Source organism: Crocodylus siamensis, chromosome 11, assembly GCF_052110815.1.
Source record: "Crocodylus siamensis isolate JL-2025a chromosome 11, ASM5211081v1, whole genome shotgun sequence".
NCBI classification, from domain to species: Eukaryota; Metazoa; Chordata; order Crocodylia; family Crocodylidae; genus Crocodylus; species Crocodylus siamensis.
In genome coordinates, this window is record NC_143405.1 from 16247962 (window position 1) to 16270022 (window position 22061).

Below are 22061 nucleotides of genomic sequence, written 5' to 3' on the forward strand. Positions count from 1 at the left end.
CAGATCTGAGCAGACAGGTCACCATCCTTCTGGTGCCCAGTAAAACTATTTTGACTTAAGTAGTGAATAGGGTGGCTTAGCAGGCTGGTGAGCAAACAGACAAGTTGGTGACTGATGGAAGAACACAACCAACCCCTGCCCCTCTCTCTCTACTCACTGCTAGTTGAGATCATGAGGGTGCTTGTCAAGAGTCAGATTTATACACAGAACCAACAAGGAAGAAGGGGCCAGAATGGACATGTAGAAATAAGCATTTTGCACAAACCGCTCCATCTCTTTTGGAATAATTTATTAAATACATCATTAAAATTTGGTATTAATCCAGTCATTAAAAACAGGTCCTCTCATAAGTACATATACAAGCATACTTGTTCTATACACAAATCAGTGCAGGTAATGGCTGTTCGCCAGTCCTGCTGGGAAAAGTTCCCTTAACCCCTACCCCTATTAAAAAGATTGTGCAGAAAAGTGCGACTTGTCCCAGAGCAGCCAGTCCCGGGGGCTGCAGAGGCAGTCTGAAGTGCAGGGGGGGGAAGAGGAGCGTGACGCAGGCTTCAGATCCCAGAAGGGGCTTTTGTTCTTGGGTCACTAGTAGCTGTCTTGGTGCCTCAGATCTGGAGCCAAATGCTGTGTGCTCCCAGTCTGAAGCTGCCACTGAGGAGTGTAGGCCTCACACGCTCCTCACCAGCTGGCCCGTTGGTTTCAGTGACAGCAAGCAAAAAAATACAGCAGTAGGTGAAATGTCCACGCAACAGTTTGTGCCTGCCTGGTCTGTGATCCCACAGCGGCTTACAGAGCTAGGTTTTATCCGAACAATGGAGTAGGCCTTGCCTGAGCAGCCAGTGCTGTGGAACTAGACAGTCTTGTTGTAGTGGGTAGGGAAGGCCACAGTCCTGGAGTCTCTGGTGCTCATGCAGCACAGTTTCTCTCCCAGGAAAAAACGGGCAGCTCTTTGGGAAGTGAGCATTTTGTAGTAGAGGGTCCCTGCAAAGAAGGGGTTTCCCCATTACAGGTGCCTTGGGCGAGTTCAGAGGTAGCATTAGAAAACCTAGAAGCTTGATTGTCAGTTTCCAGCCTGCCTACAGCAATGGGAATGGAGAGGGCATGGTGCCAAGGGCGAGCTCAGGGAACATGTGGAGACTGAGCAGGGTAGTTATAAAAATCAAACCCTGCTAAGATTTGGCTGGTATTGCCAAGCTTGTACCTCTTACACCAAAGGGGTACAACCAAAAGTATTCTACAGGAATCACTCCAAGAACCAAGGCTTTATTTTATTTAAGGGTGTTCCATCCTTTTGGAGAACCCCCATCAGCTGGATTTTAAAAAAATGCCAAGAAAAAGGTTTCAATGTATAGAACTTTCCCTATTCCCACTATGGGCCCTGCTAGGGTTCCTACAAATGCATAGATCAAGTTAATCTTGCCTCCATTACCATCATGTGTTGGCAAAGGTTTAATAAAAAGTTACAGCTGGAAGAAGGATGCTGGCCAGTTATTCTGCAACCTTGCAGTTTCTAGGGTCTGTACTCTAAGCTCTCTTTACCCTCCACTTTGTGTCTATTCCTTCCAGAGATCTCTTGCTATAGGTGGTCCCATTTGCCCCATTGTTGTTGGGAGTGTTTGAGGATAAAGCTACAGGGTTGGTGGGGATGAGAAAAAAAAAAAAAGGGAGAGGCTGCTGAGCCTGTGCCAGGACTGGAAACAGCACTCTAACCACAAAAAGGAAGAGGAGAATCCACACATGCCATCCACAGCCTACAGTAGACACACACCAGTTCAGTAGCATTTCAAATAAGGCATCACAGGTGCTTTGATAGTAAAGCAGTAAGTGTTGGACTACAGTACAGGATCATATTATTGTGCAAGGCATCCCAGGGGCAGGCAGCTCCTCTGCTATAGGGTGCAATGGAGTTGTGAGGGGGCAAAATGTACCATTCCCCCCCATCTCTATGCACAGATCCCACACCCCATGCCACTTCCAATAAGCCCCCTCTGGTTTTTTTTAAACAAAAAAGGAGACCACAAAAAAGTGACTTAAAAATCCCAGACTGGGACAAGCCTTTCACCCTGCCCAGCCGCCGCAGGAATAGAAGATGCTTTGTGCTGTACCAGACTTCAGAGACGGTGCTGTGGAGGAGCAGCACCTGCAGGCTTCTGGTACAGGGCTAATTGCCATTGCTGAGGCTAGAGTTGGCACTGCTGCAGCTCTGTTCATAGGAAGGAGGCGCTTCTGCAGGGGCAGAAAGGAAGTTGTTTAAGAGTCGGGTAATGTTATTTGCTACCCACCATCCTGCCCTGCCAAATGAGGGCCCAACACAAAGCCCACTGAAGCCAAACACTTGCACACTTCAGAAGACAGGATCAAGCTCTTCATGGACAGCCTGCCATGTTCCTACCAACATGACCCAAAAAAGGACCAGTGGTGAGGAAGAGGGAGGAAGTACTTTACACAGACTACCGAAAACTAAAAGATCCTACCCAGTGGCCCAGTACATCTTAGCAGGGGTCACCGGACAGTTTGCAAACAATGGTTCACAGATCCAGACAGACACTGAGGATGGCACAGCTGAGGTGTAGAGAAATGGAGGTGGTTTCGTAAGGCTCACCTCAGACTGTTGGGTCAGAGAAACCCAATACTGTCCAGCTATCCAACTGATTAAAACAGCCTGTTGGTTCTTTCCATGCCCTGGCTTGAGCTCCACTGGCATGGAGGTCTGCTACCACACTGTAGAAGTGTGACAACTCTACGTTTCAACAACAGGTTACTCCAATAAGCCAGGCTAAGGAGCAGGACACTCACCATATGGGTAACCCCATGTGCTGTACTCCGGAGGCAGGATGAGAGAGCTGGCAGTGGGAACTGGAACCACTGTCCCTTCGGCATAATATGGAACGGTTGCTCCCGTTGACAAACAGAGCGTGGGGTGGTTTGGGGAGCCAGTCTGGTCTGAATCCAGCCTCACTTCTTGGAAGCTCAGTCCTGGGGCGTAGCTGAATGGCTGCTGCTGAGAATGACTTTTGGTGGGGATTGAAACATTATCCATGGGGTGGTAGCCACTTGCAGCTTCCTCCTCTTCTGGGGGTGCACTTGGTACCACTGCAGACGGGATGTGTGGGACTGACCTGGCTGGGCTCAGAGGGATGCTGTTCACAGCGATGTTGCCAATGTAAATAGGTAGGGTGACTGAAACTTCTGGTGACTTCAGAGAAACCTTAGGGGAAAAAAAAAAAGGGGCCAGGGATGAGAAAAAGGAGGCATCCAGTTTGCATGCCAGTTTTGTACAAGTTACATGAGCAAGGTACAATACAGTCCTAGCTATGGACCCAAGGCAGGTCATACAGCTGCTTTAGATCTGTTGTGGCAAAGATGGGTTAAGCATCTGGTTAAGGCCATGAACTAAGGCACTAACACCCAGGTTGTGCAAGGAACTTTGGGAAAAATGGAAATACTGCTGAGAGCTCTCAGCATCCGAAGGACAAAAGTTGGGGGGGAGGGGGGAGGGCAAGGTGTTGCCCATCCCTGAAATACAGCCAATTATTTGGGCTGGAGGGTCACTAAAGAAAGGGGAGTTTTAGTGAGCTGTTGTAGGCTGGGGGGCAATTGATCCCATCTTGGCCTGGGATATATAAAGGGAATGGATCATGGCTCCGTCCTAGGTCCCAGCCCCTGTGTCATCATACTGGGAGCAGGGCAGGTGGGGCCAGGATCAGACACTACTCCTTGCCTGCCTGTGGCCCCACCCCACCTACCCAAGCTGAACATATCCAGCTGGTAGGGGTCCCAGGCCAGTCTTTATGGAGATCCTGCCCACTCCATCCAGTGCAAGGCAGACAGCCAGGATGCCTGGACAGTAGGGCCAGATCTGGTGGTGGTGGTGGCGGCGGCGGCGACGACGACGACAGCGGCAGCTGGGCAGAGCGAGCTGCTGCCACCACAGGGGCTGTGGGAAGTGAAGTGAAGTCTAGCTGCTGTACCACCCCTGCCATCCTGCGTACCTGGGGGCAGTGGGACCAGCCACATGGTCACAGCCTGGGCTGCCTCCCATGCCTGGGCCAAGTGGCACTATGGGCTGGACAGAATCCCTTAGTATGCCAAATCCATCTTGTGGCCCATATTTTGCCCACCCTTTTTATTCCTACTTCTATCTTTCTGCCCCAGACCTGCAGCAGCTGGAGCCACCATCTTGTTTTGTGGGAAGAGGGAGGGAAGAAAGCTGCGACTTTTTTGCTGCTCAACAAATGCTAGGAGGAAGCCAAGGAGCACCACACAGACAAGACCCACTGGGAACACTCCCAGGAAGGAGGCCGGGAATACCTACTTGGATATAGTAGTCAATGTGTATGAGGGTGCAGCCTTGCAGAATAGACTGGGGCAGCGCAGGGACAAGGATTTGCTCCTTCCATTCTGCATGCTTCCATGCCTTCACCGCCGAGCCCTCCACTTCCGCAATGGTCCGTAAGTCATAAATCCAGCGTTTGGATTTGTAAGCGACTTTCTGCACATGGGTGAGAAAGAAAGATTAAAGATTAAGTGGAAGAATTTCAACAGGTTCCATGTTCCCTGAGATCCATCAATACCCCACCAAGCCTCTGGGACAGACTGAACAAAAAAGTCACCCATGCTCTTGGCCAAGTAGAGCAGAAGTATGTCAAAATTTGGTGCAGGAATGAAGAGTCTGAACCAGTCTGGTTTGAATAAGCAAGGGCTTCTGTAACTGCTCTCATGATGGCTGCAATTCAGCCCAACAAGCCAAGTATTGAACCCAAAACCTTCAGAGCTAGAAGAACAGACTGCAGCAGCTTAAGCAAAAAAGCAGAGACCATTTAAGTGAGGCTTGTAGCAGACTCCTGGCCTCCAGTGGAGCAGCCAGAGGTATTTAGTACTTGAATACAGAGAAGCTCCGTCAGCAGAGCTAGCCAGAGTGAAAGAATGAGATATGCCTACTTCACTGTCAGGGCGGCTAGGATCTGGAACCAACTTCCAAGCAAAGTGGTGCTAGCCCCTACCCTGGGGGTCTTTAAGAGGAGGCTGGATGAACACCTTGCTGGGGCCATTTGACCCCAGTACTTTTTCCTGCCAAGACAGGGGGTGGGACTTGATGATCTACTCAGGTCCCTTCTGACCCTAACTATGAAACCAAAAGGTTTAGTTCCCTTGTCACCCCCTCACATAGATTTGGAAAAAGGAGAGGAGAGAGGCACCAAGTTTCAGCCAGGGAGAACACATCCTGAGACACTGCTCTCTGCACCCATCTTGGAGTGGCCTGGCACCAGTACTACCAACTCTTACCTGAAGCAGACTGGCTACAACAGTACCAGTGTCCCGGCCAGACTTGTTCTCTATGTCTGTGCGCAGCTGGATCACCTGCCCCACAATATATCCTTTGAGGTCTGAGGTGGCAGTTAAAATGACGCTCCCACTTTTCACAAGTTTGTAGTTGAACTTCTTGGTGACTGACAGAGTGTTGGGTTGCTGTGGGCCAACAATGGATGAAGATAGATATTATAATAAGTTCTAGGGAACAGGGCAATGCATAGGGGGTGCTGGCAGTGTACCCCCTACAAAAAAAAAGGAGCCACCAACACCATCAGCAAAAAATCGCCACTGGCTGTTGCTGCCTGTGGGTGGTCACCGACCCCTGGTCCCTCACCACCCCTCCTACCCCCACTGCCAGTGGCGCCAGCAGTGTCTGCAGAAGCTCCACACTAACAGCCACTCACTGCCACTGCTGCCAGCACACCCGTGCCCCCCCAACCACTAGAGGCACACATCGTTCATGTTAGGAGAGACAGGTGCGGGTTTGAAGATCACTCTTGCTTCTTCAAACCCATACCTCATCTTCCAGTGGCATGTTTTGGGAAACAGGAATAGCATGCCTTGGCTTCTGGCACTCCCTTGCTGCTCGCCTTCTCCCAGGTCATGTGCAACTGCTCAGTCTTATAAGTTTGATGCCCTGTTCTCTGCTTGCATCTGCCTCCTAGTCACCTCTTCTGCCCCAGCCCATGCCTTCTAAGCCTCCCACTTTTTCTGCCAAGCTCTCACCCTCTGAAGTCCCACTTCTCCTTGAGATCTGCCAAACGGTCATCTCTCTCCTGTTGTACATACAGCTTCCACCCCAAGAAGCCCATAGGCCAGTGCTTTCCAAGCTTTTCTTCAGCATGACCTCATTTTCTCAGCATAGCCCCTCATTCCCAACCCACAGCCCCCCACCCCACCTGCTTATGTTATGACCCTATTTGGGGTTGCAACCCCTAGTCTGGGAACTGTTGCCATAGGCTCTCTTCCCGTTGTACAAATGCGACTCAAGTTCATGGATCACTATTCAGAATAGGGAAGACATCAGTTCCCCCCTACCCATCCCCCTGGAGGACTGCACACAGTCAAGTGATTATTTAGGATACAGACAGGGCAGAAAAAATTGGTCACTTCTAATCTGGCCCAAAAGGCAATCTGTAACCATGACCAAACAAGTGCACACTGCAGACCTTCAACACAAAAACAAGAGGCCAAATCAGGTGAAAAATCTGAACCCTCACTGCACAAGGAGTCAGATGAAGATGTTTCAAAACAGAGCATCTTCTGTAGCTTATGTCTGAGCTGTCTCCCAGCCTCAAGCTGTTTTCAGAATGAGAAGGGAGTAGAGGGATTTCAGTCTGGGGTTTCAGCCCCCCCGCTCGAGGGTGGGGAGGATGCATTCCAGCCCCGCTAGTGGCTGGGGCTCCAGTACACCCATCCACCCTCCAGCCTGGCTGGGGAACCCCTAGAACCAACTCCCTCTGCTCCCCTTTTCAGAATGGGAGTGGGGAAGCTTTGCAGCCTTGCAGGGAGGAGGGGCCATTGCTAGGGGAACCTGGCTGCAGGCTCCCCCTCCTCCCTGGAACAGTGAGCTTCTAAAACAGGGAATTTCTGTTTGGTCCAGGGGATCATTTGAACTCTGAACACTTCCTGCTGTAAGAGAGTGCTTTGCAGGGAGCTGCACTTCTGTCTATGCCCTTAGAATCAGCAAGTAGAGACCTTGTCTGTGCACTGCTGGCATGGCCTTCCAACATCACAGTGGGCATGTGCATGACCCAGGGAGCATCCCAGGCTGGCAAAAGCCAGGTTGTGGTTTTGTATGCAATGATCATTAAAAAGCAGCACCTAGGACAGGACCTGCTTACACTGGCTGCAGGGTGTCTACTCTGTGGAGCCACCTGGAAAGATTACTTCTTGCCTATGCAGAAAATGAGGGGAAGGTGGCACAAGGGATGGCTGCCCCCCGCCACATGACATCCCTCACACTTGAATGGATCTTCCAGAACCTGCTGCTGGTCTCAAATCCCAGCATTTCCCTGCCCTCCTCAAAAACTACTGCTCTTACCTCAATCTCAGGGATGGCATTCAGGTTGAGTGGACAGAGGACATAGAAGACTTTGTTGCACTTGTAGTCCTTGGAGAATCGGGGTGTATCTATCACAGCTTTGATCTGATGGACCACCTTCCCAAAAGGGCCTTCAAATGATGTGGGAGCTGAAGCTGGATTCAAAGAGAAGGCAAAAGGATGTCAAACCAGTGGAAGTAGGTGCCAGGGCTGGAAATAAAACTATGCAGACTTGCACACTCACTTGGAGACATTTCCTTATTGCTATGAAGGAGTAGGACAGCAGGCTAAGTATCTGCAGGACAGGCTTCAGGGGCCTTTTCATGCAACACAGGATTTTAAAATGGAGAGAATAAAGCCTACCATATTTACCTGGATACAAGAACCTTCAATTTAAAATGACCTCCAATAATTACAGTAAGTTTTCTGCATGTATGGAAGCTAATAATTAATCTTAAAATTCCTCCCCCTACTACTGCAGGCAATTGGGGGGGGTTCAGAGGTGGGAGAAAGAGGTGATAGGGGTAGTAATGGGGTAGGAAGTGCAGGGGTAAGAAAGCAGATGGTAGGTTTGGTAAGGGTTAGTGGGGCAGATGGACAGATAGCGAGAGGCAGGCAACTTGCCCCCTGCTGCCTGTTTTGTTGTCCCCCACCCCACAAACTTACTTCCCATTGTGCCTGCCCCACTGCAGCCTCAGGCTGCCCCGATCCCGTTATATTCCTTACACCTTTCTCCCTCCCAATGCTTCCATCCCCTGCAGGCTCAAGTCCCCACCCCGCCTTCTTCTAGTCTTCCCTCCCACCCCCCTGAAGCCACCCCCCCACCTCACCTGTGCCTCCATGCTTCCTCCCCCCTTACCTTTGCTCTGAGCAGGCAGGCTCCATCCTGGCTGCAGCCCAGGGCACAAAGCATATGCTCTAGACCATAGGAGCAGTGCACAGCCAGCACATGCTGTGCCCCAAGCTGCAGCCTGCCAGCAAGGAGCAAAAAGGAGGCAAGGAGAAGTATGGCAGAGGGGAAAAGCAGTATGGGAGTGAGATTAGGAGTTGTGGAGGAGCAGCTGGGTATACAGGGGGCAGCTGCAGCTCCAGCCCTATCCCATGCTCTCCACTGCCCTGTGCTCAGTTGAGAGACATGGGGATTCCCCTCCCCCCGTCCATTTTAAAATGGGGATGGGACCTCATCTTTAAAATTGAGTGAATATGGCATTTGCATTGAAGCCTTGCAATTATGGAAGGCATCACCTTTGCTAAACTCAATGGCTACTTAAAAAGGTGTTATTGCTGCTCCATATATTAATGAGTATTCTGGGAACACCTAGGACCAGTCACAGATCAGGATTTCCTTGTTGCCCCAGTCATCTCAGGGCTTCTTTGCTGCACCATCCCTTGCCTACCCCTGAGTTTTTCAAGCCAAAGGGGTCAGAGGTGGCACCAGTGCACTCTGAGGAGGCAGCAGTGAGATTCCAGCCCAGACCAATTCAGTTCTAGAGTAACTAAATTGTATTGTGGTTGTAAATAATGTGGCAGCAGATTTGCCAGAGGTCTCCAGAGCTTGCTCTGTGCAGGGGAAAACAAATTGCTCAGCTATAGGGTTAGTTAAAAAGAGATGCACTTATCCAGACTGCACTTCCACCTTTTGTCATAGATAGATCCCATGAACCTTAAGTTGCGTCTCCATGGAGACACATTTTTGGCTTCCATCGGCATAGAGCTTTTCTGCTAAAAATTTCTCAGCATAGGCACACCCTCCACTACAATGCCTTAAAAGGCCAGCATTGTTCTTTCAGAAGAACAATTCCAGCTATTCTTTGAGAGCCTGCCCAAAGGACTTGCATTTAAAGAGCAGGTTTCTCGCTTATGAAGCAAACTGCAACTTGATCTGGTCTTGACCAAGAAGAAGTATCCAACTCAAAAACAGTGTTAAACAGAGAGGTAACATGTCAATTTTACTAGGTGCAAAACCACAATGATGCAGAGAAAATTTGTTAGGTTTGATACACTCCCCCCCCCCCCATTACCTGCTATTGCTAGAAGAATCACATCTGAAGACATCTCAGCCAACCAGCTTTGAAACATAATAAAGAGTTTCCTTTTCTCTTTGTATGGTAAATCCCATTCTAGCCAAGTGGGGGGGGGGAGGGGGGGGGAAGAAGAGGGAGAGAGAGTCGCTGTACTAGCCACTAGTCCAAATCCCAGGGAACATTTCTGTGCCATACCTGGTAGCAAGAACTGGAAGGGAAAGGAGTGCTCACCAGCTGTCAGGACCCCTGCAAGAGACAGAGGAAAAAAAGGCAAGTGAGACTGTCTGCAGCACCCTGGAACCAAAGCCTAGGAATCAAGATACTGCATGAATAGCAACTCCCTCTAGACAGCCACATATACAACTGCTCTGCGGTCTTGGCCGATTAATACCACATTCATTGTTCGCAGGTCAGTAAGCCCAATGCTACCCACTGTTAGTTTGCAACAAGGCCTACTGCATTTCGCCCCTCCCTGGGGGGTAGAAGAGTTACTGGCTTGTGTCCCACCACTGTTGGGTGCTGCTGTTTGAATAGTGGTGATGGCATTTGAGTGACACAGACCATCTGCAGCAACAAGTTGGTGACAGGTTATTAGTGAAGGATGCAGACAGAAGCAGGATGCACGGGAATTCATTTCTGCTGCATTAACAGCAGATCTTGCTAAAGCCAGGACAGATCCTACCTTACCCATCCAGGATGGCTGACATGCTCCAAAGCCAGATGCTCATCCAAGGGCTGCAGATCCCCAGCAGCTGCACTGGAATGCAAGTTTGGAGCAGCTTCACATGCAAACTTTTGGCTCTTGGAGCACAGCAACATGCTCAGCCCTATTCCCCCTTGCCGAGGTGACCTAGACAAGGCCGTATTCCTCTCAACCAGAATGAAGTCTAAAGAGAAGATGAGAGATTCCAAGCAAGCCCACCACACCCTAGTGGCTTTCCCAAGGCTGGGAGTACGTTTGGAGGGGTCAGCACACTACAAATCTCAAACCTCCCCACTTGCTACTCACCAAGAGGCAGTTTGCCCAAAGGAGACCAGGCTTATTTGGCTTTTAGTCCTGGACCAAACTGAGAATTGACTGCAGTTTGGGACTATGGGTCAGGGTCAACAATCCTTGACTTGAAGGCTTTGCAGTGGGGTTGGAAGGGAACCATTTTGTTAGTAATATGGGAAAAAAGAAGAAGATCTCAAATAAATTCCATCAACTGCACTGAAATGTCTTTCAGTTGATGGAACCCATTTCCATTTTCTGTGATGGTCGCAGAACAGCGTGAAAGCTCACCACCCTGCCAGCAGTTCCACCTTAAGATAAAACATCTGGATTCCACCAGGTGCTGGGAGACTAGTACAACAGCTAAATCTGAGGCCTTAACACCGGTTTAGTTCCAGTCCGTGTCACTTTTCCCAACCTGATATTACCTTAAAAAGGCACAAGGCAACTGGCATATTAGTCTGTTGATCGCATTAGCTGCAGGATAGCTCTCTGCAAGAGCACTACCTTGCATTAGGAAAACACAAAAACAAAAACAGCACAGAGCCCAGACTGGCTCAGAGCTGAAGCAACAGGCAAATCTAATCTCCTTTAGAGAGCCAGCTGCAAGTCCTCCCCCACCCCATTTTTCACTTTCAGACTGCCACCTAACTACAACTAAGCAGCTGCTTGTGTGCTACTAGCAGAGGAGTGACCCTATGGCATCAGAAACTATTTACATCTCAAAATCAAAAAGAAACAGTGGAATTGAAGAGGACATTAGAGCTACTTACATATAAAATGTGAGGTTCACACCTGACACCACTGCAAGACAAAAAAAACCCCTTCACATAGTGTTCCCAGTGCTTTCCAGGATGCCTCTCTAACAGAAAGCCAAAACCCAAGGCTCAGAACTCAGCTAGCCATTTAGCTGATACAATTAGAAAAGACATTCACTCCATCTCTGCAGTGCTGACCATAGTATAACCTCTCAGCAGATTAATCAAATTACTGGTACTTAAAAAAGGGAAGGGGGGGGGGGAGATGAACAGTATCCCTTCTTCACTTGCAGCAGAACAATTGAAAATGGACTCCAAGCAGAGATTTCACAGGCCTAGGATGAATCAAGGTCTGGCCCTTCGCTGCTAACAAAGGCTGCAGTACCACAGTGCTTTTCATTCGTATTTGTGCAGTTCCCCAAAGCACAAGAAAAAACCCAACTCAATACAGCCCAGCAGATACTGAAGTTCAGAAGCCCCTGACCTTCAACAAGAGGCACAGAACAAGCAAAACATGAGAAGTGTTTGATCTTATTATTTCCTCCTAAACTACACAGGACTGTGTACGGGATCTGTCTGCTGAGCCACCTTGTCCTTATGAGCAGAGAGCAACGCGTCTCTCAGGGGCACTGCTTTTTTGATCCTAAATGATCCCGAGATCCATGCTGAAAGTGCAATACCCAGTTTAGACACACAGTGGCATTATGTAGCAACTCTTGTAAAACCAGGACTCAAACCCCAACTCAAAGTGGCCCAGCCTTCAGATTTCCATGAAGGTGGAAGCCCTTGGGCTGCCCTCACATCCCCCAGATACAAGGGCATGTCAGCTGTGTCAGGGTCACAGTAGGTCCAGACTGGACGCTGAACTAGAAGATAAGAGGATGCAGTCAGGGGTCACTAGGTTACAATATCCAAGCTAGTGCAGCTCTGTAAATAGAATAATCCAGTAGCTTAAGCAAAGGCTAAACTGTTAAAAAGACCTGGTTTCCAGCCCCAGCTGTATTAACACAGGGAGACTTCAAATTCATTTTTCTGCCTGTGGCCTCTTCCCACTTGAAAGACTTCACTGCAGAGGGGGAGTGGCTGCAAAGATTAGCCAAGTATCTGCAAAGCTCTGTGTTAAATGCCACTGCTACAGTTAGGCTCCAGTCGCATAGTTGGGGAAGAGATGTGCAGACTGTAGCGGTAGCAGCAGTAAACAGCTTTGTTGCAGTCTCTTAAGACCGTGTCCAAGCAATAGTCAGAACAAAGGGAATACAGTCCTGCTGGTCTGTGCTCTACCTTTGAAGGGTTTCTGATGGTTCCAGGAAGCCCAAGAAGAATAAAGTGGAAGTAGTCTAGCAATCTGTGCCCCCCCTTTGGCAATCAGCCAGCTAGGCTTTGCCTCAGCTGCATGTGCACCCAGTGCCACTGCTGCTGTTCCCAAGGGCTGTACTCGGGGGCAACTCCAGGTCTCGTGCCAGTAGCTGCCACTGCCCGATAAGAGTCAGGGCTCATTTTATGGTTTCATCACTGGAATCGAGCACTGCAGAGAGGGAGAGAGCATGGCTCAGTGTCATGCTGAGGGGATCCCACTCAGGACATGCATTGGCACATCAGGGCCCCCAAAGCCTTTCTACAGCCTTTGCGATGCTAGCCAAGAAACTAGATACACTGCCAAGCACTTGTCTGGCTTTGTACTCCATCCTCCACCTCCCTATTTGGGTGATGTAGAAGAGGCCACATCTACACAGCAGCACCTGCCAGACTCCCTGATGCTGGCACAGCTCTACTGGCAGGAGCATTTCTGCTCCCAGAGCTACTTCAGCTCCCTGGCAAGACAGAACCCCTGCTGGCAGAGCTGCCTTCTTGCTGGGAGTTTGCCATCAGAGCTACACATTGGGGTGACCTCCTCACAGCCCTAAAAACTCACATAGCACAGCTGACAGGTCAGGGCTTAGTCCCCAGCCCACAAGGGCCAGCAAAAAGGTTCTTGTTTAGTCTGTTCAATGGCATGAGTTTTGCAATACACTCCATCTAGTCGGCAGATGGCATGGTAGGTCAGTGGCACAGTCCTGGCTGCTCTCCCAGCAATCCAAACCATGTTCTTGGTGAGGGACTAAAGGCCATGGAAAAAAGTAACACTTGGATTTTGCCACTGCCTCAAGTAGTGAGACAGGGAGCCCATAAAATGCATTTTCTTTATCCTCTCTGCTCCATCAGCCAGGGAGAAGGCAGGCAATTAGGAGCAGCTCCTCAGTTCAGACCAGCTCCCCTTTCCCTCCTGCAAACCAAAAGGTGGGACAACTTAGCGTCAGCCAGGAGGGTAGTAAGCCACTGGAACAGGTTGCCCAGAGGGCTTGTGGCATCTACATCCCTGAAGGTTTTTACGACATGGCTAGACAAAGCCTGGGCTGGGACGACCTAGCCGAGGATCATCCTGCTTTGAGCAGGGGGTTGGACTACATGACCTACTGAGGTCCCCTCCAACCCAAAATTTTCTATACTTTTATTTCCTGCATTTGGGAATTCTCAAGCTACTTGAACAGACCAGGAACTCCGACCTCTGTCTAATGGGCCAGCTGCTAAGGGAGGCGGAGGGTATGCAAGGCAAGCAGATGAAGAACTTCCACTTACATGTTCAGGCAAGGCGCTACACTGCACGGCCTTAAAAAAGGAGAGATAACAATACATCTGGCTCACTGTCTAGATGGAGGAGACAGGATATCTTGCTGCTGTCGCAGGAATTTATCGCTCTGATGCACCCTCAATGGAGTAACAGTTCCTCTGAATGGTTACAGACCTGTAGCAACAAGTGCCATGCTGGGTGGGTGCTCAAGCAACATTTCCATCATCCCAAGCTTTGTCCTGGCACCAAGAGCAGGACGTACCATAAACCAGAGCTACAGATGCATTCACCGGGCTCGGAAGTATTAGTCTCAGCTACATGTGGCTCCACTGCAATGCTGCTCTCAGGGGCAGGCAAGCAGAGCATCCATCTACTGAGCAAGAATGGAGGTTGAGAGCAAAGCTCGTTCAGAGGCAGGAGCAAAAGGCACAAGCTGGGCAGAAAGCTCTGGTCCCCAGGTTGTGAATGCTCCAAAGGACTCCTGCCTGGCAGGGCATCACATAGCCCTCACAAAAGCAAGGATATCCAGGTTACCGGCTGCCAGCCTCCTGTGCCAGGGAGACAGAGGAGGGCAGGACTGGCTAGTGTCATCCTGCCTAGCCTCCCACAAAGAGACTCTTTGCAATAATGTTGTCTCCCTGCTGCCAGGGGGTGGACACTTGGGACTTTGAGCGTGCAGTAGTACAAGGCTGGAGCTGGTGTCCCAGGTGGATCAAACAGTGGCAGAGACTTCAACAGGGAAGGGGAGGGGAGAGTGCAGGGGGCTGGAGGCTGTTGCAGAGAAATGGTTTAAAAGGGAGCCTTCACTGGCATCATAAAAAGGTGGAAGAGCCGAATTCCCATAACTGATAGATCATGTGGTCATCTGCACTTTAGCTGCTATTCTTCTTTCACTTAAAATTAGAGAGGTGGTGATAAGGATTATAATAAAAGTTACCTTCATGCCTTTGGAGGCGGCGTATTCACACAGCCCAAAAGGTGAAAGCTTTGCCAAAAAGAGCCAGTGGGGAGTGCTCATGCACACCATGGGCTACTCTCCCCTTTTGATGGAAGGCCAGTAGGCATGAAAATTCATGCCCTTGGTAGGGTTTTGTGGAGAACAAGTCCATGCCCTGGCCCCCCCTTGCATTAGGTAGACTAATAAGAGGAGTTAGGCACAGGCCAACAGCAGACTTCAGTAGCCAGAGGATTCCCAAGCCAGAGCAGAGCGAACATCAGCTCAGACAAGAGAAAGGATGGGGAGAGAAGCAGCATGCTGGAGCATGGACCAGGCAGGCTCCTTCTAAGCCAATCCCAACTGGCACCTCTGGTTACAGTGGCATAAAACATCCAGAATAGCTGTGCTCCTTTAAGAGCTGCTCCAAGAGCCAGTTGCAATGAACACAAGATAGGTTTTCCTTGGAAACAGAAAGAAAAGAAAGGCTTCTTCTGATCTCCAGCCTGATGCGCAATCCTCTTATGCTAGTCCTGCTGGTTCTGTGTCTGTTTCTAAAGCAACAGGAGATGCTTTTGTGCCTGCATGATACTGCCTGGTACATTAAGAGACTTGTTGATGGCCCCGAATTTCATAGTCCAGTCCCATTAACACCCCCCACACACCCACCTCTTGCAAGAGGTCTCTGGCAACACTACCTGGGCAGGGCTCTGTGTTTGCTGCTTTAAAAATATGGCTCATGGAAGGGAAGGGCTGATAAAATTTTCCAGCCTTAGCAAGGATTACCTCACAATCCCAGCAGCCTGAACAAAGGGTGTACTGTGTACAGAAACAAGAGGCTTTTCCTGAAGTTTACATGAAACTAAAAATACCTTGGAGAAAGTCGTGAGGCAGTCGGATTCACAGGGCTGCAGTGGGACTTCACCCAGAACAGATTCTCCTTCAGGTAGAAATAGAGGGGAAAAAAGGCTGAATCCAGCAGAGAGAAAAAAAAAAAGGTCACAGCCTTTTGAGGCCTTCTCCTAAGCAGAAGCAGCAGCCACAGGCCATTTCCAGCTGATGTTGCGGGGACCACACTCAAGCTGAGTTGCAATTTTACAGCACAGGAAGACTTGGGAGCATCTCTCAAGCATCTCCTCTACGTTCACTGTCAACCAGGGATTTCTATGGGAACAAAAGAGTCCCCCTTAAAAGGCCCAGCTCTTTTAGTTGATCCCACAGAGAGGAGGGCCACTATGACACGTGGCAGCACCATTATAATAAAAAGAGGGACTGGGACTTGGCTACTTTTCTAGCCGGCTCTTGTTTGGCATCCCATTGGCAACCTGAGAAGATTACTGGGAGATGAGGGAAAAAAAACCTCAACCCCCAGCCCTGTCAGCTAGGCTCTGGCTGCTCAAAGTCCAGGTTCCCATATAATCAAGATGCCCCTTATTTTGTGCATCAGGAACCAAGACACAATGGAGACTAGAGGACTTGCCAAGGCCACATGGGGGGGGTGCATTGGCAGAGCTAGGAATGAACCTGTCCTAGCTAGCAGGCTGCATTAAGAGCCACAGGTACTCCGCGCTCACCCCACACACAAGATCTGAGAAGAGTGAAGGACTGAGCACTGTGCTGCAAGTTTAAACCACAAGGTTTGAGCAGCCTGCTTAGCAAAGAAGGCTGCTCTGCCTCCAGGCTTCTCAGTTCAGAAGGCAGCAGGCAGCTCCTCTTTCTTACAAAGACACTTCCCCCAGCTGTACCAGAGACTCCCCTGGGTCCTAGCTTCCTGCAGAGCATGCTTGCCTTGGCATCTATACAGTTTACCTTACCTCTTACATTAAAAAGACATCAAAACCCCTCTGGGGCTGCAGTGGGTCCGACCACTGCTCCTTTGACAGAAAGGAGACTGTACATACACGAGTCACAAGGCTGCAACACCACAACGAACCCTTCTCCCCCCACTGCCCTGCACCTTGAATGGTGGGAGTGAAGGGCTGCTGGCACTGCAATTTGGGAGCACTGCATGCATCTACTCTGCAACTGTGTCAACAGTGATAAGAGACAAGGCAGCTGCCCTAGGGAAGTCTCCTTCACTGCTCCCCCCAAAAAGCCAAAAGCTCTCCCCTAGCAGTAGCACAATGCACAGTTAGGACACCTACAGTCCCCTGGCATTTTTACTGCCACTGTCCCGCTCTGCTTTGAGCAGTTCTAGATGCCTACATCTGCTACAGCCTGAATTTCATGCCTAATGGGCAGGGAAGGTCTATTGTACAAGAAAGCCAGCAGCTGTGCTTATACCACACTCGTGCTCAAGTCCTTCACAGAGCTGGATGCCTTGGTGGCCTGGCAAGTCTTGCTCTAACAGACAAAGCCCCAGACCTCACGACCCTGGCCTCTCCAGGCAACCACTAGGCACACAGCCCTTTTGCTGCTGCCCTACCATGTGGATGCCAAGCAGGTCTGATGCTGCTGGGATGTTGCCAAGTCCAAGGACTGAAAAACACAAAAAAACCCACCCCCCCAAAAAAAACAAACTAACCAAACAAACCATACCACCCACCAAGACAAAACCAGAAATCCTTCCTCAAACTCCCAGAAAGTAGTCAGGAGACTTGACTGAACTGAATGCACAGGCAACTTACCCACTTCATGGGTTTTCTGCCCCTTTACAGCTTACCTGGGCCATGTCAGGCTTCTTTAGGAACTCCAGGAGCTACTGACCATTTGAAGGAAGAATCACACCCCTCCAGAGCCTGGGATAAGAAGGTTAAGTTTGAAGCCTGGGGTTTCCTCCTTTTGGCACCGCTGTGCTCATGTGGTTTGTCCTTTTCACTGCCCTTTGCCTAGTGCATAGGAGTGCTCCCCTGTACTCAAAGCTTTTCACACTCCTGTAACTCCACCTTCATTGCTGGGAACTCCCCAGATGGACATTTGTTCTGGAGCAGCTGGGGCTAAGCACCTTCTCAGGTGACAGACTGGAACAGGATCAGTCTCTCCTACCAATATGAACTGGGGGCAGGGCTGGCTACACTGCTCAGCTTGATCTCAGTTTCATCCCATCTCCCTCCTGTTGAAGGTGAGGAGGCCACATGCCAGGTGTTTATTTGAGCAAATTGCTGTGGAGCATGCAGACCCCAGAGCTAGTCTCGTTGGCTGACAAGGCAATTAAACCCCAATGGCCTTTCTGTACCACTGTTTCCAACAAAACAAAGGCCTCCATTGAGACCTCTAGAGAGACCAGGGCACCAGAGGGAGGGAACTATTGAGTCATCCCTTAAGAGCAGGTACAACCAGTCTGGGATGTCCTGCCCCCCTAAAACTCAATAAAAATCTCATGAGATTACCGGCAAGCAGTTTACCCCTACTTGGCTCTTCCCTGCAAGGCAGGCACACTGTATTTGGGGGCTTCCAGTAAAAGACCTGGGAGGGGACAGGGAGAGTGCCCATCTCAACAGAAAAATCAGTCCCATTTATGCTCTTACAGAATACCTTTAGGCATAGTTTCCTAGTGATCAAGTACTCCTGACAGTTTAGCCTGGCTGTGCAGCACAGGTGGAACCAGTCAGGGCAGACGGTCATCTCTAGGAGTGGTCTTTTGCAGAGCTTTTGAAACAAAACTTGGGGGAGGGAGAATGGAGAGCTGGGCCAGCCAAGCTGAACTTGAGACTCACTATTACTTAATGAGGCTCAGGAAGGTCCCCACCCTCCACCCAAGTCTGCAGCCCTGCTTCTTCCCACCCCTTCTCCTGCAGCCCCACTAACGGGGAAGTGCAGTCAACTGTAAGGGAGCAGTGGGGTGCATGGCCAGCCAGCTCAGACGCCCCCTGCCTCCAATGCCACGAGGGCACCCACAGGCCTCTTGGGCGGCTTTTCCATGGGAGATGAAGCATCTCCAGGAACAGCTTCCACCCTGGCTGTTACTTTGAGACAAACTAAGATGTGCCCCCCCAACATACACAAAGTGGGGGAATTCCAGGGCTTTGGATCTCATCTCTCAAACTCTTGACTTCCCAGAAAGCATCAAAAAAATTCACACAGCAGTAGCTTGTGCAAGGCAAGCCAGAGAGGACAAGCACGGGCAGCAACAGAGCACAGCACCAGCATGCGTACAGAGATAGACCATCACAGACACCACACTGATGGTACTTCCAGGCACCAGCCCAACGGATCATTTACCAAGGCCCCAAACAACTAGATGTTCTCATGTAACATGCATCATGCCCTCTCCCAATAAAGTCCAAAATAAACCCAGCCCAAGTGTCTCATTTTATTATGCATATACAGCCAACCCATAACCTATGCTGCATTCAGGCTGCTGTATCATGCCTAAACGAGACAGGGCTAGAGCAGTGGGGGCCACCCCTCTGGGTTTTTTTGCTCCAGCAGCAGATCTCTGGTTCCCTCTTGCTGTAATCCATTGCACAAAAGTGCTGCTGCTGTTCTGAAGCTAAGCCTTTCATTTGATGAACAGCTAGCCTGGCCATCAGTTATCTATAGTACTCAGAACAATGCATTCATATTAGTCACTACATTTTGTTGGTGCCACCCAGAGCAATACAATCTTCCTATACTCAGCAATCAAGTCTCCCAGTCTCCAAATATACTCCTCAGAGGCAGCAGGCTCTGGCAGGTGCTGCTGAACAAGGGTATTTGTCACCAGCCTTCCCCTCCAGACCAGGAGAATTACACTTCTGTAAAATAAAACTATTTCCTACTTTTATTGGCAAGAAATGTAGCCAATGTATGCCTCTTCCTGCTACATTATGTTGAAAGATACTCATGCATCCCAGCAGCATAGAGGAAAATTGCTCCCTTGCTATAATCCTAGTTGAGAGCTAGGAGGAGTCTCATTCCCCCCTACCTTACATTTTGAATATTGGGGGGGGGGCGGCACACAAAACAAAAGTCTTCCCTTGACCTATACCCAAACAGCAGGAACAACCTGAAAATTGCTCGTTAGGAATGAACAGAAGCACAGGGCTCAGAACTAGATTCTCTCCAAAACAGCTACAGCACAGGAGCATCCTATGGGATGCACCGAAAAGCTGTCTGTACTACAGCATCTTGGAGGATATTGACACTGCAGAAAAGAAACCAGCCTTAAGACAGAAACTTTGGTTGGAGTAAAGTAAACTCCAAAAAGGAGATTGCACGCAGCAGAACTAGCACTCAAGCTGTGCATCAGGAGCATGAGGAGACCCCCAGCGCGCTGCTAGCTAGGTCTCAGCCTCACAGAGCTTCAAGCCCCAGTACTGCATAAGTCAGAGCAGGCATTTATTTGTGCAGAAGAACAAAGACAGGGACAAACCCCATGAGTTATGCCTCAAAGCTAATACAGAAGTGAAAACAAGGGCTTAATACAAAAGAAAATACATGCCAGGCAGCTTTCCAGAGCCACCAAATAAGCCTGGCTCCCTCCGTCTTTCTTGGGGGCCTGACCTGGAAGGAGGTTTCCATCTGGTGCTGAGAACAGTGAAGTCCAGGTGCCACTAGGTTCCTGGGAGCCACCAAGGCTGCTCATGCAGTCAGTAGCTGCTTTAGGGACTCAACTAAAAACTGCAAGACACACACATAAGCAGCTGCTCTTTTGTGGCCTTGTGCACGGGAAGTGGAAGTTGTTCCATGCTCAGAACAGAACACCAGAGGCCCCTTGGTTTTAGTGGTTCTTCAGGGAGCTCTTCAAGCTCATTTTCATTATGCCAAGTGCTGGCTCCCATGCAGTTTGGAGAAGCCTCTAAAGGTCAAGAGAGTGCTCCAGAATAAAAGTACAGGACATGGGTAGTGAGCTCTGCGCCTCTTCCCTGGCAAGTGCCTGGGCCAGGAGGATGATGTGTAGCACTGCAGAGTAGCTTATGACTCCCTTAAACTATGGAAGCCACCACACTGCCTCCCTGCATAAGCAAACTCTGGCACCAAAAGACTTAAACCCCCTCTGCATATACAGGTTTCCCTTGATTTATGCAGTACATGCAATCCTGGAGAATGCCACATAAATCTAATTCGCATAAAGCAAACCTACTTTATAACATAAGAAATAGGGATAGGTTCCCATGTCTGCTGCTCCCAGGGCCGCTCCAACATGGGTTGGGATGAATGCAGACAAGTGGAGCTCTGGGCAGCATGAGCACGGCCCTCACTTCAGCCCTGGCTGCAGCAGCCCTGGGAGCTGCCAGCACCAGCTGCCTGCAGCCACTGGGCTGCACCATGCCTCAAGCCTCCTGGGGAGCTGCTTGTCCCCACTCACCCCAGCTCCTGCTGCAACTGTCCCAGGAGTGGCCGATGCCAGTTCCCTGCAGCTGCTGGGCTGCACCGTGCCCTGGTGCATTCAGCTGGCACCAGCTGCTCCCAGGGTCGGGGTGGAGACAGGCAGAGCACCAAGAAGAGCCTGGAGGTGCCACAAGCCCCAGCCCCAGCCTGCTCTCGTCTAGCTGCAGGCAGCTGCCCACCCCTACTGCAGCCCTGGGAGTACTGGATGCTGCCAGCTTGTAGCCACTAGGCTGCACCATGCCCCAGACCCCCTGGGGCTCCGTTTCCCCCAGGGCACCATGCCCTGAACCCCCTGGTGGAGCCCAGCAGCTGCAAGCATGCAGCGTCTGCTGTTCCCAGGGCCGCAGCAGGGGTGGACGGCCACCTGGCCACCAGACAAGAGCAGGCTGGGGCCGACAGCCGCTGCAGGCTCGGGCAGGTGGTGGCTCTAGGGCCCGTCTCCACCCCAGCCGTGGCTGCAGTGGCCCTGGGAGCTGCTGGTGTCAGCTGCCTGCACCAGGGTATAGAGCAGCCCAGCAGCTATAGGGAGCTGGGGTGAGCAGGGACAGGCAGAGCCCAGGGGAGCTTGGGGCATGGTGCAGCCCAGTGGCTGCAGGCAGTTGGTGCCAGCAGCTCCCAGGGCCACTGCAGCTAGGGCTGGAGTGAGTGCCATGCCCTGCACCACACCACCTGGGGCTCCACTTGTCTGCATTCACCCCAGCCCATGGTGGAGAGGCCCCAGGAGCACCCAACACAGGAACTTATCCCTACTTCTTACATTAAAAAGTAGGTTCGCTTTATGCAAATTTGATTTATGCAGTGTTCTCCAGGCCTATGCCGATCACATATTTTATTTATTTATACAAAAAAATATTATATATGAACTTACCTTGCATATAACAAATTTCAGGTACAAAAAGAGCAAGTTTACATAAAATTGAACCCACTTAGAGGGAATCTGTCTACTGGGTCCAGCCTCCTGTGCAGCTTGGAGTTGGAAAGCACAAATCTGTGCCACAGCAGAGGAGTCAGGACTCCAGCTCGTACTGCTGCGAAATGCCTTACCTCAGGCCTATACAAAAACAAGGAGACCAGGGCTGAACCACCTAGGAAGGTGGGACTGAAGGGCAGACTGACTCATGCCATTATCACTTC

General features: G+C 50.3%; 1 protein-coding gene across 2 annotated transcripts in view; it reads right to left on the bottom strand.

The window, feature by feature from the left end:
* Positions 1 to 272: 272 nt before the first annotated feature.
* Positions 273 to 22061, bottom strand: part of ARRDC1 (arrestin domain containing 1) — a 62964-nt gene continuing 41175 nt past the window's right edge. Inside the window, exons 1-7 of one of the 2 annotated variants that reach the window (XM_090022379.1) lie at positions 10072 to 11324; positions 9580 to 9630; positions 7361 to 7515; positions 5290 to 5472; positions 4319 to 4495; positions 2800 to 3211; positions 273 to 2229 (exon numbers count right to left, since the gene is read on the bottom strand). In XM_090022379.1, coding sequence (XP_089878505.1) covers positions 2165 to 2229; positions 2800 to 3211; positions 4319 to 4495; positions 5290 to 5472; positions 7361 to 7515; positions 9580 to 9630; positions 10072 to 10075 — 1047 coding nt within the window. In that variant the 5' untranslated portion in view covers positions 10076 to 11324 and the 3' untranslated portion in view covers positions 273 to 2164. Of the gene's footprint in view, positions 2230 to 2799; positions 3212 to 4318; positions 4496 to 5289; positions 5473 to 7360; positions 7516 to 9579; positions 9631 to 10071; positions 11325 to 22061 lie in introns of those variants that run through there. The other variant, XM_090022378.1, reaches the window with a different exon arrangement.